The sequence below is a fragment of the Cyprinodon variegatus genome, unplaced genomic scaffold (genome assembly GCF_000732505.1).
Source record: "Cyprinodon variegatus isolate N-32 unplaced genomic scaffold, C_variegatus-1.0 Scaffold564, whole genome shotgun sequence".
Classification (NCBI taxonomy): domain Eukaryota; kingdom Metazoa; phylum Chordata; class Actinopteri; order Cyprinodontiformes; family Cyprinodontidae; genus Cyprinodon; species Cyprinodon variegatus.
In genome coordinates, this window is record NW_015151017.1 from 456,890 (window position 1) to 470,869 (window position 13,980).

Sequence of the window (13,980 nt, forward strand, 5' to 3'; positions counted from 1 at the left end):
GGTACTCATATGAAAACAATAATAAAACATCTACAAACAAAAGGAATTAGACCATTTTGAGTCACTTGGGATCAGCAACAACAGCAATAGACCTGTGCTTACAGTTTCCAGTGTTTGTACATATTCTCATGATCATATGGGCATTCTTTTTTCTCAGTGGCTTTAATACCGGACTTTGCTTTAAATACAATACAACTCCTGGAGATATAGTAGTTTAACTTCTAAAAAGCTAAACAAAATTGTCAGGTTTTTTTTTTTTTTTTGCTATTTCTTTGTAAACTATTATTTGAATTCACTTTTGCAAACATGGAACTTATACTTACATCCCTTTTATGCCTCTCAGGGACATTATACATGGCATTAGGTTATAGGAAAGCAGCTGCATCTTTCTTTGGGATGCAGGTGTTCATCCTGTAACCATATAGTCACCTGCCGCTGTCCATCTCAGTCGTCTTGTCTTTGACCAAGACAATTCATCGGCATTATCTGTTGATGGTGGTCTTAGCTTCTGGGGTGCCTGTGTACAGCAATTAAGTGTGAGGTTTGCTGCTTATTCACTGCCTTAGATCATACAGTATGAGGTACAGCAATGGAAAAGAAGCTCATGAGGCAGACTCAAACTGTTCTACATCATTTTAAGTACAGGCTATTTATCTGAGCAGAACCTCTAGGATTGCATCATCCGCAAACACAGTTAAGATTGATAGGCAGGCACACAGATTTATGGGGGATCCAGTCCAAGCAGTTAGACCCAACCTGACTGCAGCTGTTATGCAAAAGTGATTTCAAACAAAAGCCCAGGAAAGACCAAAAAGTAACAGAATTAAACATGATGCTTTTTTACTATGTGGCATATTGCTCAACTGGCTGAAGCAATGCCACAACAATATCAAATGTCACCAGTGACAATCATGCAATGCAATTATTCAGATGAAGAACCTTAAAAAGGAATAAAAATACTATTTAGATTATAAAAATAGCAATTATCCATGTCGATGCTTGCTTCAACCCTGGCGGCTGAAACTCTATCCAACCTCGGCTCAATTATACTCATTCTGAGCTAAAATCCTCCAGAAAACAAGGAAATACAGGAAGGATTTACTGGAATCCATTTTAGGGCTGAAACAATGAATCGGATTAAGGGTGATTAATCGATTATTGCAATAATCATCAACTAATTTAATACAATGCATTTTGGTCCAATCATAACTCGATTAATTGAAAAAATAATCACAGATAAACTTATTTGCAAAAGCATCATTAGTTGCAGCCCTAATCCACTTCAAAAGTTGCTCCCCCAACAAGCAAGTAGTTGTTTTGTATCGGTTTTTGCTCCATACAATCTGCCTAAAACTTTATTAATCACCTCCCCATCCTCCCTTGTCATGCCTCTAAGCTGGTTCTTTATAGTGCAGGGATTCTTTTTTCTTCAAATTCATAAAATACCTTTCTGTTTTAGAGAAATCCTGTATTGGACATTGATAATTTTATATTCTAATCCTCCCTTTTTTCTTATTATACTGTGAATGCACAACTGAATAATATACAGTTGAAAAGCAGACACATCTTTAAACGCTTTGCTTTAGTGTGTGGCTCAGGATCAGACATGTTGTTATAACACCTAAATGTATAACATCTAGAAAGACGAGGCCTGAGGGTCACAGGAATATAAGGAGGCGGCGCTCTGAAGAGGATGCAAAGCTATGATTCATTATCTAATATTTCCTATTGTACAGAAAGAGATTAAAGCTGCTCTGGTGAAATCCAACTTATTAGCTTGTAACACCAATTACCATAAGCAGAAAATGCTTAGTGATGTTGAAAGAGGAGGATTAAATGTGTTAAAAGCAAATGAATGAAACATTCACCCTGACCTACATTTTAGCATTCTGCATTCGTGTTTAATTATTAAGGCACTTCCTGTGCATTAATTTCATGTGAGAAGAGGACGATTAATGCAAGTGTGCATTTCTGTGAACAAACAAGGAATTGCTATATAAAAAACAGATGATGGCTTTGGTTCCTTTGGCCCGCTGTTTGAAACAGGAATAGAGTCTCTGCACAATATAGCTGTGTCTGGTTGCTCTTATGGAGGACAAATATAGTGCCCGTTGCCATGGTTATGCCCGAGAACGCATTGCCACAAACAGCTTTCAGCACCACGAGGATGCACACCTACACACACCCCCTGACACTCTTTCCACCACGTGCAGATGAGCTGAAACTATTGCATTAAGGCAGGAAATCATCTCATTTGTTAATGGTAGACTGAGATTTCTCTGCAGGTGCATGATGAGCACCTGTGGAGGATAATTTGCAATCATCCCTTAAACAAGTGGCTGACAAAACTCACCGTCACAGTGGGGATGGCGGTGACGAGGGAGTACACCAGGACCGGCGGCGCCTTACTGTTGTCCTCTGGTCCGGGGTATGGCTTTGAGTAGGTTTTGTCGAAACAGAAGAAGCCCTGGATGTGCACTGGGAACGTGTCCGTGTACTCAAAGTAATACGCCAACAGAACGGTCCCTGCCATGATCACCAGCTGGAAATAAAACATATTGGTAGCAGGGTAAGGATTGGGGGAAAGAAAAAGGCAGCCCCCAAAAAAAAGGAACCAAAAAACAAGAGAAAAAAGTAAAAAAAAATATTTTCCCTTCACAGAGCAAAATGACAGATGCCTCCGTAATGTGTAAACTAAGGCATTTGTGCGAGGAGAGAGAGTGAAAAAAGAGGTTGAGAGGGAGGGAAGTAGAGATAGAGAAGGGGAAGATGGATAAGGAGAAAGCAGGAAAGAAGGAAAGATAGCAGAGCGGCGGAGTGAGCGATCCCTTTAGCAGTGTCAGTGTTCAGAGTAGGAGGGGAGAGAAACAAACCAAGCCTGATTGTAAAAAAAAAAAAAAAAGAAGAAATAAAGCTTTATGCTGAAGCAAAAAGAGGGACTGAGAAAGAATGAGGGGGAGAAACAGATGGGTGAGTGGAGGGAAAGGGGGGGAGATTAACAGAAGGAATAAGACAAGAAGAATTACATATGCATGTGTGGATCTCTGCATAACTTAATATACTGCTGTTCTGACATTTCTAACACTGCAGCTGCATGAACAGCAGAAAGCATGAAGCAGGCAGTATGACCTCAATAACTATTTAAATTCAATCGCAATCCTTCATTAACAATTCACAACAGAATGCACGTCTAAAAGGAGAGAGAAATGGGACGATAAAAACAGAAACCAAGAAAACAGCTTACATTTCTGCACACCACAATAAATATTATACTCTAAACAGCATATAGAAAAAGTTTTCATTTATAAAAGAGTACAACCCGATTATCTATAGATTCTATATCTAGAATCTATAGATTCTAAAAACAAAACAGCCCTTGACAGTAAACTAAAATAATATTATATTGAAAAAAAAGGTTTAGGCAAAATAAAACCTAAAAGCTATTCATTGGTTTAATTTTCATCTACAGCCTAGATAGCTACTTGATGAGCTTCCCTTCTACTTGAAGGACAAATTTGTCAGGAGAAAAACTGGAGGGGGCTTCTGAGGGTGGACTGTGCTTGGTTAAAACTGCAGGGACAGTCTTTGCTGTTTCAGCTGTTTGATTGCTCTTGGTTGCTAGTGTTTCTCCAAAAGAGCAGCCAGTGTATGTTGAACTGTGGCCACACAACACATTAAACACAATAATCAATGCTAAAATATTGGATCAATAATTTCCAATTTAACAAAACACCATAACAGTCAGTCTCTAATACAAAAAAGCCTCCTGAGGAAAGTGACTAAATCATTATTTATGCAGATGTGTTAAGTTGAATTTAATAGACTTAAAATATGGCTTTAAATCCTGGGACTGAGAATTTGGACAATATCAACGGAGAGGTGTAAAGAATACTTATACCAGTTATACCTAAATTAAAAAGCAAATTGTGTGTGTTCAGATAATGATGTATATATATAAGGATCATACAACACTTTCCATATCTGATTCATGAAACTATGTGCATACTGTAAAAACCGGGGTATAACCAGCTGGTGTTGATATATTTAGTGGCTAGAAACAATTTTCATTTACCAACCATTCCCTGCAGAATGTGTGACATGGATTTCCATGTTGTCTAATACTTATAATATATTACTTCCAGAAGATCAATATTTTGACTTTTGGACTCAAAAGTGTCTATCTGGCATGTTGTGGTCCAATATTATTTCTTACCATTACATATTAAAGCAAAGTAATGGTCCACAGTATGTGAGTTTGTGCTTTCTCCCTACAAACTGGTTCCTCCATTATACCCGGTCATAAAGAACACCTGCACTGTTCACACTTTATCTGCGGTTCTAGATTATGGCAAGACCCCACATTAGTATGAAGGAGGAGGAAGCAGCATAATAGTTGCTCATCTTTAACAGACATGATTGTAGACTGTTTCAATTCCCACATGGAGGATGTTCTGTTCGCATGGCCAAAGATGAAACCACACAATCAGTCCAGATTCATTCATTCATCCTAGTATGAAAACAGCCACGCTACCCTTATCATTCATATATTAAAAAGACAATAACAAAATCTCAATATATACCGGTACCATATTTTCACGACCATAATGCGCACCGTACTAAAAGGCGCAGTCTCAGTTATGTGTGCCATTTCTGTATTTAACACACACATAAGGCGCACCGGATTATAGGGCGTGGGTTTTATATACAGGTACATATCCTTTACTACGTTTAAATACCTCTACTGAGTATTTAAAAATAGAGCGGGAGCAAAACTGAGTATGACTGTGCTTTATTCATGTATTTATTACAAAGTATTAATCAAACCCATCAAAGTCATCATCCTCTGTTTCTGAATTAAACAGCTGCGCTAAATCAGACATGCCAGTTTCCCCTTCTTCGCTGTCAGTCACTTTCCGTGCCGGGCGGCTCCTCAGAAATAATGCCGGCTTTTGCCAAAGCTTGAACAACAGAGCCAGCAGACACGTTAGCCCAAGCATCTACAATCCATCCGCAAACTGTGGCGTAACTTGCCCGGCGCTGCCTTCCACTGTGGTCCCCGTTGGTCATCCATCGCTCCCACGCCGCTCGCAGCCTTACTTTGAACGGCCGGTTCACACCGATGTCGAGCGGTTGAAGTTCCTTTGTCAGACCCCCGAGATAACGGCGAGCACAGCGTTCATTTGTTTCACCTTGTTTTCCACATCGGCTGTGAGATGGGCACGCATGGAGCCACAGATTAACAGTGATGGTGATGCGTGGAAAAAACCACCTGGTCTCCTTACATACACCTGCCTCAGCCACGCTTTCATCATCTCCTCAGCCATCCAGCCCTTTTCATTTGCCTTAATAACGACTTCCACACTTCCCCCTTTAACGTTCTCATGGTGGTCTCAACAACGTCCGCAGTAACAACACACATAGGACGCACCGCACTATAGGGCGCGCCACACATTTTGAGGGGAAAAAAAAGATGTTTATATGCGCCTTATAGTCGCGAAAATATTGTAGTTCTGTAATAGTTTTTCTCTAATACTGAAGCTACCTGAATAAGTCAATGGAAGGTTTCTAAGAACAGCCTCCTTTTTCTTCAAAGCAAAGCAAGTGATTAAGAACTGTGAAAAATTAAAATAATAATACTTAAGAGTCCAGGGCTGCTCATGAATCATGAAGTTTGCATGTTCTCCGAGTACTCTGGCTTCCTCCCACAGTCCAAAAACATGACTGTTAGGTTAATTAGCTTCTCTAAATTCTCCTTAGGTGTGAGTATGTGTGTGTGAATGGCTGTTTGCCCTGTTTTTGTCCATGTGTTGCCCTGTTATAGACTGGCGACCTGTCCAGGGTGGACCCTACCTCTGGCTTGTAGACAGCTGGAGATACAGTAGGCACCAGCATCCCTTGCGACCCCAGCAGGGATAAGCGCAACGGAAAATGGATGGATGCTTAAAGCTTGCTGACTGTTGGGAGCTGGAGAAGTTCCACCTTTCTCCAGCAGAGTCCGCCGTGGATCCTTCTGAGTGAGCCTCCTGCACAGCTGCAGCACTTCAAGATCATCAGAGGATCCACTATATAAGCTGTCTTCAGACCTTGCCTCAACGCCGCAGTGTTGATCCAGTTGGTCAGCGCCTAAGCCTAGACTCTCAGTGTAACTTTGTGACTTTGAATCCAGCCTGGATTCTAACCGTTGTCTCTGTCTTCCAGGAAACCAGTGTCTCCTCTGTGAAGCTCTGGAAGAGCTAACCTGCCGAGCCGACCCTCAGAGCCAAACCCGAAGAACCTTAGAGAACTTCATGCAGCTCAGGACTAAGAGCTGGAAAACCCTAAGCCAAGGTCTGTTCTTTATTAGACGTGAGACGCTGAAGCAGCAAGCGGACTCTGCTGATCAACTCCTCTCCAGATCCAACAGTGACTCTCCCAAAGCTAACCTCAAGAACCTTAAGACTCCGGTGAACCAGTGTCCAGGCCCGAGCCAGAACCAGTACATTCTGTGTGCTTGTAGCAAAATAAACTTGTTGAACTTTTATTCCTGTGTCCGTCAGTGGTGTTCTGCATACTTGGGTCGCTCTTTGAGAACCCATCATGACACTGACAAAGTCTGGGACATGTTTTTTAATTAAAGCATTTCCTTCTCTCATGTCCAAATGAACAAGCAGAAACTTAAGATCAAAATGTCTGAATGACAGTTTTATCTTGCATATGCACATGAAATAAAGTATGTATTTATTTTCACTATGTTGTATGTGAGGCAGAGAACATGGGTTTAATTGCAGCAGCTTGCAGCAGTGTTTTTTTTAATAAAAAAAACTCACAGATTTAAGTCTTTTTCGTTCCGAATTTAACCACCAACATTGTTACGTCATGATGAAGATGGATTTAACATAATTTATTTGAATTTGTGTCTTCCAAACATTGGTTACAGTAGACTTTTAATGTAATTCTAAAAGAGGACCTCCGTCGTCCTCCCCCCCGATGTGCTTGGTAACAAGATAAAGTTGAATTCTGCTTTAGGCTTGCTTGATTAAGATGTAGCTGTCTGAAACCTTTAAATTATTTATCTGACTTCAGGTAAGGGTCAGACTTGGTAGGTAGTTATTTTCTTGCATTTGCTGTCTTAAGGTTGGATACATCTACCTTAAACTACTGTTACACTGTTTCTTAACATGCCAGTTGATTTATCTAAATATATTGTGTTTTCCTAAATAAAAGGAAGTAAAGTGCATTAAGTGACTTAGTGTATCCGTCGCTACTGATACTTCTTTGTTCTGTATAGTGCAAGTACACTGAGATTGAGTGTGTACAAAAAGTACTTTAGAACAGTGGTTTTCAAACTCTGTCCTGCATGTTTTAGATGTGTGTCTGCACCAGCACACCAGCATCAAATGATTACAGCCACCCCTCAGCAGCTTCCATGGGCTGCAAGGCGCCTGCTAATCATCCATTTATTAAACTCAGGTATGCAGACGCAATGTTTAAAATTTTCTTTCTCACACATAAAGCCTTAAATGGCCAAGCTCCATCTTATATCAGGGATCTGGTTGTTCCTCATGTTCCTAACAGAGCACCTTGGTCTCAGTCTGCAGGTTTACTTGTGGTTTTTAGGATTTCTTAAAGCAGAATTGGGAGGCAGATATTTTAGTTATTAGGCTGCTCGCTCTTCTATGGAACTGTCTGTGAGGCAGACACCCTGCCTACAATTAAGCTTAAAACTTTCCTTTTTGATAAAGATTATAGTAAGAGTAGCTCAGGTTATTCTGAGCTATCTCTATAGTTATGCTGCTATAGGCTTAGACTTCTGGGTGACAGAGGGACCCCTTTTTATCCTTCTTCATTCTATCTCAATTCCCCCGTTCCAAGTCCAACCTCTTAATCTATCTAATCTTTGGCTGTGACTCTATCTTGGAGAGAAATGCCAATTAGGCTGCTGCCTAGCTGCCTAACATCTTAGATTATGGATGTTGAAGTTGATCTATTTTTAGAGCAGTACTGTTTTTCTACAGCTTAGTTAATGCTTGATGCATCCGCGAGGTTCGCACGGCCCAATTACATCATTTTGGGCTTCTACGTCCCTCCGCGCCGACTCTGTGCGGACAGAATTTCCGCACAGAGCACCTAGGAAAATGTGTAACTGTGCAGGTCCCCAGGGCCAAGTCTCAAAACCCCTGCTTTAGGTTTAATCATATGGATGCTAGAGATTCATCATCCTGTGAGCTGAAGCTTCATCAGTGTAAACTGAGCATAATTATGGTGTAACATAAGAGAACTGTGACAGACAGACAGAAAGACGGTTGGACAGGTGGACAGACAGAAGCCGATAATCTCATACTCTGGGTTCTTGACAAATGCTTCCACTTGAGACTTAGTTTTACATAATGACCTTATCTAAGGCTCACAATACAGCTAGCTTCATGCTCCAAGCACAGTATAGCTAGTCACGATCCATAAACCCTCGGCTCCATTGTGCAGCAAATTGCTTTGTTTCTCGCATTTTTTCTTTCATCTCATAGAGACTTGTTTGTGTTTTTGCATTTGATTGTGTGGGTGTGTTTCCATGTGCACCGAGATTGAGGATATCTGTTGGTATGTGGGTGCATTCCCATGTCTCATGAGGAAGTCAGGCACAGGCTTGCTGTGGTGAATGTTCCTTTCCATCATGCAGTTCTCTGCTCTGCCCAAGCTACAGAAGGCTTGAGGGAGGGAAGTGAGGAGAGGTGGGAGGACGAGAAAGATAGAGCATCTACAAACACCCATTGAAGTTAAATATTTGAAGACAAGTACCGAAATTCTCCTGAGAGGCTTATGTCTACTTGTTATATAAGGTTTTTGTCATGAGTCGGTATAATAACTTCTCAATCAGATAAATATACAGCACGAAAAAACTGGACATAGAACAAAAATATTAACTGTTTGCAAATGCTCTAAGTTACTCTTAACAGACCTGGAAGATTTTATCATGTAGTCGGTAACTAAATATCAGAACTTTTTTCCCGTCATTGCGCACACTGCATACTTTTAACTTTAAATGTAGCAGCAGTCTTGATTGTGGAAGGTGTTATAGCTGAGGACAGATTTCAAACAGAAATAATATCGGTACTGTCAGGGTTTGGTTGAGGTTTGAGGACCCAGATGCAGAGGCAGAGAGGCTGAGGAGATTTCTTACCGTTTTAATGATGAAAAAACAGAAAAAAAAGGCAGGAATCCAAAAATCCAATTAATAAAGTAAATCAAACTGGAACTACGGAAACCAAACACGAGGTGCCAGGGAGAGACAAGGTAGGTAGACAACAGCATGGAAAGACGGCAATGACAAGGAACCAACAAAGAGTGACAGCAGAGGGAGAGCATATGTAGCCGACTGAGACAAATACAGGGTTAACGAGCTGACAAGGAGCAGGTGTGAGAGGAGACAACGAGGTAGCCAAGGGGAAAGGAACACACACAAGAGGGCAAAAGAGGACAACAGAAAAACCTGAGAACATAAATCTAGAAACTACAACAAAATAGGAATTAAATAAATAAAACTAGAAAACAAGGAGCAAAGTAAAGCACAACAGAACCAAGGCCATGACAGGTACATCTCTAAAAAACAACAACTATGTATTTGTTAGAGCTAAACTTCATTGCAGGTATGAAACTAAACTGCGATATGGTACTTGGAAATAACTTTGAAAAACTGTATATTTTTATTGCTGTTTTACTGAACTCATAGCAAGCTTAAATGTCATTTGGTGCTTTTCTTACCCCCTCACTCTGCAGCTACTGAAAGTTTTTCTAAATACCCCTGAAGGTCAAGAGACTTCAAATTGATGATTTTCTAATTAGCATTAGGGTGCTGCTGCAGTCTCCTTGGAATATTAATTTACATAAATGAAAGCCTTTTGCAAAAGCAAACAGATTGCAAGAAGATCAACACCATTATGCGTGTCCTCATTGTATGCAAAAACTTCCTTGAATTTCTAACTAGCGAGAGAAAACTTTCAAATATAGTCAAATCTGTTTTTTTCTGAGAGTGTTTGTCACAGGTGCCTCCATTTCTACCAAATGCCCTTAGCAAAAAGAGAACTCATGCACTGCCTCTGATTTCTTTTAGGTGCTCTTCATTTGTACCTACACCTGGTCAAATCGGTTCCAAACGGTTATTTCTTATTATTTATCTTTCATGCCAGGACAAGTGTTTGAATTGATTTGAAATATACTTACTTAAGTAGATATACAATGTAATGTTTGTATACTCCCTGTTTTAGCATGTTTGGCCAGTCTTTTCTCAAACATTAGAAATAGTGACACATGCAACACATGAATAGTTGTTATTTTAAATCCATTATATCCAGCAGTGTCTTTGTTGAGGAAACCTAGACTTTCAGTGCATTTGCAAGGCTTTTATAATAGTGCCAGAGAGCTTTCTTGGTTTCTGAGTCAGAAGAGGCTGGAGCTTAATAAATTATTAAAATGTCAAAAAGGTTGATGGTTTAAAAAAACAAAAAAAAACATAGAAAACACATCCCTAGAGCCAGAACAGAAGGCTTTAACTTCTGCACCTTTCTTTCAGTTTCCATAAACTTGCTTCAGCTTCATATTGTAGCCATTAGTGATTTTAGCATAGTGAGCACTACTAAAGCATGAGTCTGTGTGTAGTTCCTAAATAATGTAGATTTGTATCGCAAGTCTTTGCATCATTCAAAGGGATTTTCTGTATCTCTGCTTCTCTCTCCTTGAACCCCAGTCGGCCTCAGCAGATGGCCGCTCACACAGAGCCTGGTTCTGCTGGAGGTTTCTTCCTGCTAAAAGGGAGTTTTTCCTCTCCACTGTCGCTACAAGCATGCTTGGTGTGAGGGATTGCCTTTGAGTCAATGAGTCGATACAATCAGCTAGTTTTCCTTAGATAGAAAACTTTGAATCAATTTGACTGGATGTTCTGGTTGAATTCTCTCTTTTAAGTGCTTTAAGATGATGTGTTATGAATTGGCGCTATATAAATGAACTAAATTGAATTGAATTTGTTTTTAACGTGGAAATACTAAGTTGGCTCAATCCTGATTAATTCTTTTTTTTTATTTATTTTTTTATAATCATAATTAAATTTTTTTTTTGTTGTAAAGAGACCCCCTGGTGTGAGAAGTGTGTGTTGTTTTGTTTTTTTGTCCCTGCTCTACAAAATTTAATTCAGAGCACATGGAGTATTACATCTACTAGTTTAACTTTCCATTAACTGTTACCATCATAAGTTTGACTGGGAGAAAACCATCTTGTCTGCCATATTGATTTTTTTTTAGAAGAGCTCAACATCCATTTAAATAGGCTACCATTTTGATTTTATTTCTCCTACCAGTCAGTTTATAAGCACATAATAATCAATAATGACAGACATTTCCACATGCCTGGTGCTGTTTGATTGGATTCATTATCATGTTAATGGATGATTACCTGTATAATAAATACAGGGGGGGTCATTAAATAAATGTCTCTGATTGCTGAGGATGTGTGAATAAATAACAGATCAGTGGCCAACTGATTTCTCCGCTTGCAGGATTTTTATTGACTCTCACTTGCAAATCCAATAACTAAGGGAAGATTTAACAAGAATGCATAAGAGATGCTGCAATTTAGCTGTTACACAAAATTTGGCCTTTTCATTTCACTGCCTGAGGTTCTTGGAAGTCTGAGTAAAATTGGATGAAATTCAATTTTAGGTTACATTATACAGTCACAGGGCATATTAAGCTGTAGGGTTGAACATCACTATATAGAATGACTAAGACTATTGGCTGACCCAGCAAATGAAAAGCAATGACACAGCAGCTTGTTACAGACTTAAAGCCTACTAAGCTCTGAAGTTATAAAACAGAAAAAGGAATAAATAACGTCACAAAAATCAAGTAAAATCCCAAGCTCAAAGAAATCCATAGACTGAAGATGAAGAAAATAAAGATGTCAAAATAATGGAGGACGAAAAGCAAGGCCAAAATAATTTGGGCATCACTTACATCTCCTGAGGCCAAATTGTGAGTATGTGCATACAGTAAATGGTGCATGTCCACCTTTGGGTCGTGGGGAGCAGCCAGATGGCAGAGAAGTCAATTGATGGAGTCAAACATGTTTACGGAGGGTGAGAATGTGTGGACAGAGGCTGGTGTTGGGTTGACAGCACCCTGGTGGTGTGCCATAAATGTCAGGATGTACCGGACTGAGACTGCTTTGATTTCCTGGAGTGTTTATAAGAAAGCAGTGAATCCTGAAGACCGATTATTCCACTTTTACTTTCATTAGAAGATTAAAAACCCAGTAAAATACCTTTTTTTTTATCTAAGCATGAAGAAGATTTTTGTAACTTTTACTATAATATCTAATAAGAAACTCTTAGATAAAACACACCTATTTTTATAGTTTTGGAGTTTGAAAGCTGTTTGGAAGGCAATATCGAATTCAAAACATGATAATAAAACAGCTTCATTTTCCCACTAACGCCATCCTAAATAAGAAAACATGGCTGCCCCTCATGTTAAATTTATTAAATGAAATTAAACTATTTGAAACAGTTAAGGTGTAAATTGTGTGTATGTTTTTCTGTTTCTTTACTTTTAATGTAAAACTGTAAAATATATATAACAAATTTAACAGTATGATGGTTAAATCTCATCCAAAAGAGGACATTTGGTTTCTCTGAATATTTAGATATTAATCCAAATAACCCCACCACTGTCATCATCACCATCATCACCACCACCGCCATCATTATTGTCATCATTATTTTCATCATCCTCATTATCACCACCACCATCACATCCTCACCACCATCATCCTCATCATCATCATCACCCATCTTCATCATCATCACCATCCTCTTCATCCTCATCATCACGTCATCATCCTTATCATTATCATCCTCATCACCATCACCACCATCACCATACCAAATTTATTTTTAAAGCACTTTCAACACCTAACAGGACCAAAGTACTTAACACAATTATAAAATACAAGTAGCCAATCATAAAAAAATAAGTAAAGTGGAGTATTATCATTATTATCACCATTTCCACCATCATTATCATCATCACCACCACCATCATTGTTGTCATCATCATCACCACCATCATCATCCTAATCGCCATAATCAGCATTGCCGTCATCACCACCACTAACATCATCTATCAGCCTCATCATCTTCATCATCATGATCATCACCATCATCATCGTCACCATCGATCAACCTCATCACCCCCTTATTATCATCATCCTCTTCCTCATCATCATCATCATCATCATCATCATCATCATCATCATCATCGTACTAATCATCATCATATTCACCACCACCAACATCATAAATAATCCTCATCCTCCCAGTTATCTTCATCATCATGATCACCACCATCATCATCATCACCATCATCATCGTCACCATCAATCATCCTTATCACCCCCTTATTATCAACATCATTATCGTGCTCATCATCGTCATATTCACCACCAACATCATCAATAATCCTCATCATCCAAAATATTTTCATCATCATGATCGCTATCGTCATAGTCATCGTCCTATTCATCATCACCACCACCATCATCAATCACCCTCATCAACTTAATCATCATTGTCATCATCACCACCATCATTATCCTCATCACCATGATCACCACCAGCACATTATCATCATCACCACCATCATCAATCATCGTCATCATCTTCATCATCATAATCATCACCACCATCATCAATCATCCTCATCATCTTCATCACCATCATCATCGTCGTCACCATCAATCATCCTTATCACCCCCTTATTATCACCATCATTATCGTGCTCATCATCATCATCATATTCACCACCATCATCAATAATCCTCATCATCCAAATTATTTTCATCATCATGATCGCTATCGTCATAGTCATCGTCCTATTCATCATCACCACCACCATCATCAATCATCCTCATCAACTTCATCATCATTGTCATCATCACCACCATCATTATCCTCATCAC

The 13,980-nt window shown here is 39.3% G+C and overlaps 1 protein-coding gene across 3 annotated transcripts in view; it reads right to left on the minus strand.

Moving 5' to 3' along the window:
- The window catches only part of LOC107095694 (lipid phosphate phosphatase-related protein type 5-like), an 89,309-nt gene that overhangs the window by 50,623 nt on the left and 24,706 nt on the right, over positions 1 to 13,980 (minus strand). Inside the window, exon 1 of one of the 3 annotated variants that reach the window (XM_015391917.1) lies at positions 2,354 to 2,605. In XM_015391917.1, the coding sequence (XP_015247403.1) occupies positions 2,354 to 2,557 (204 nt within the window). In that variant the 5' untranslated portion in view covers positions 2,558 to 2,605. Of the gene's footprint in view, positions 1 to 2,353; positions 2,627 to 13,980 lie in introns of those variants that run through there. The other 2 variants (XM_015391914.1, XM_015391915.1) reach the window with 2 other exon arrangements.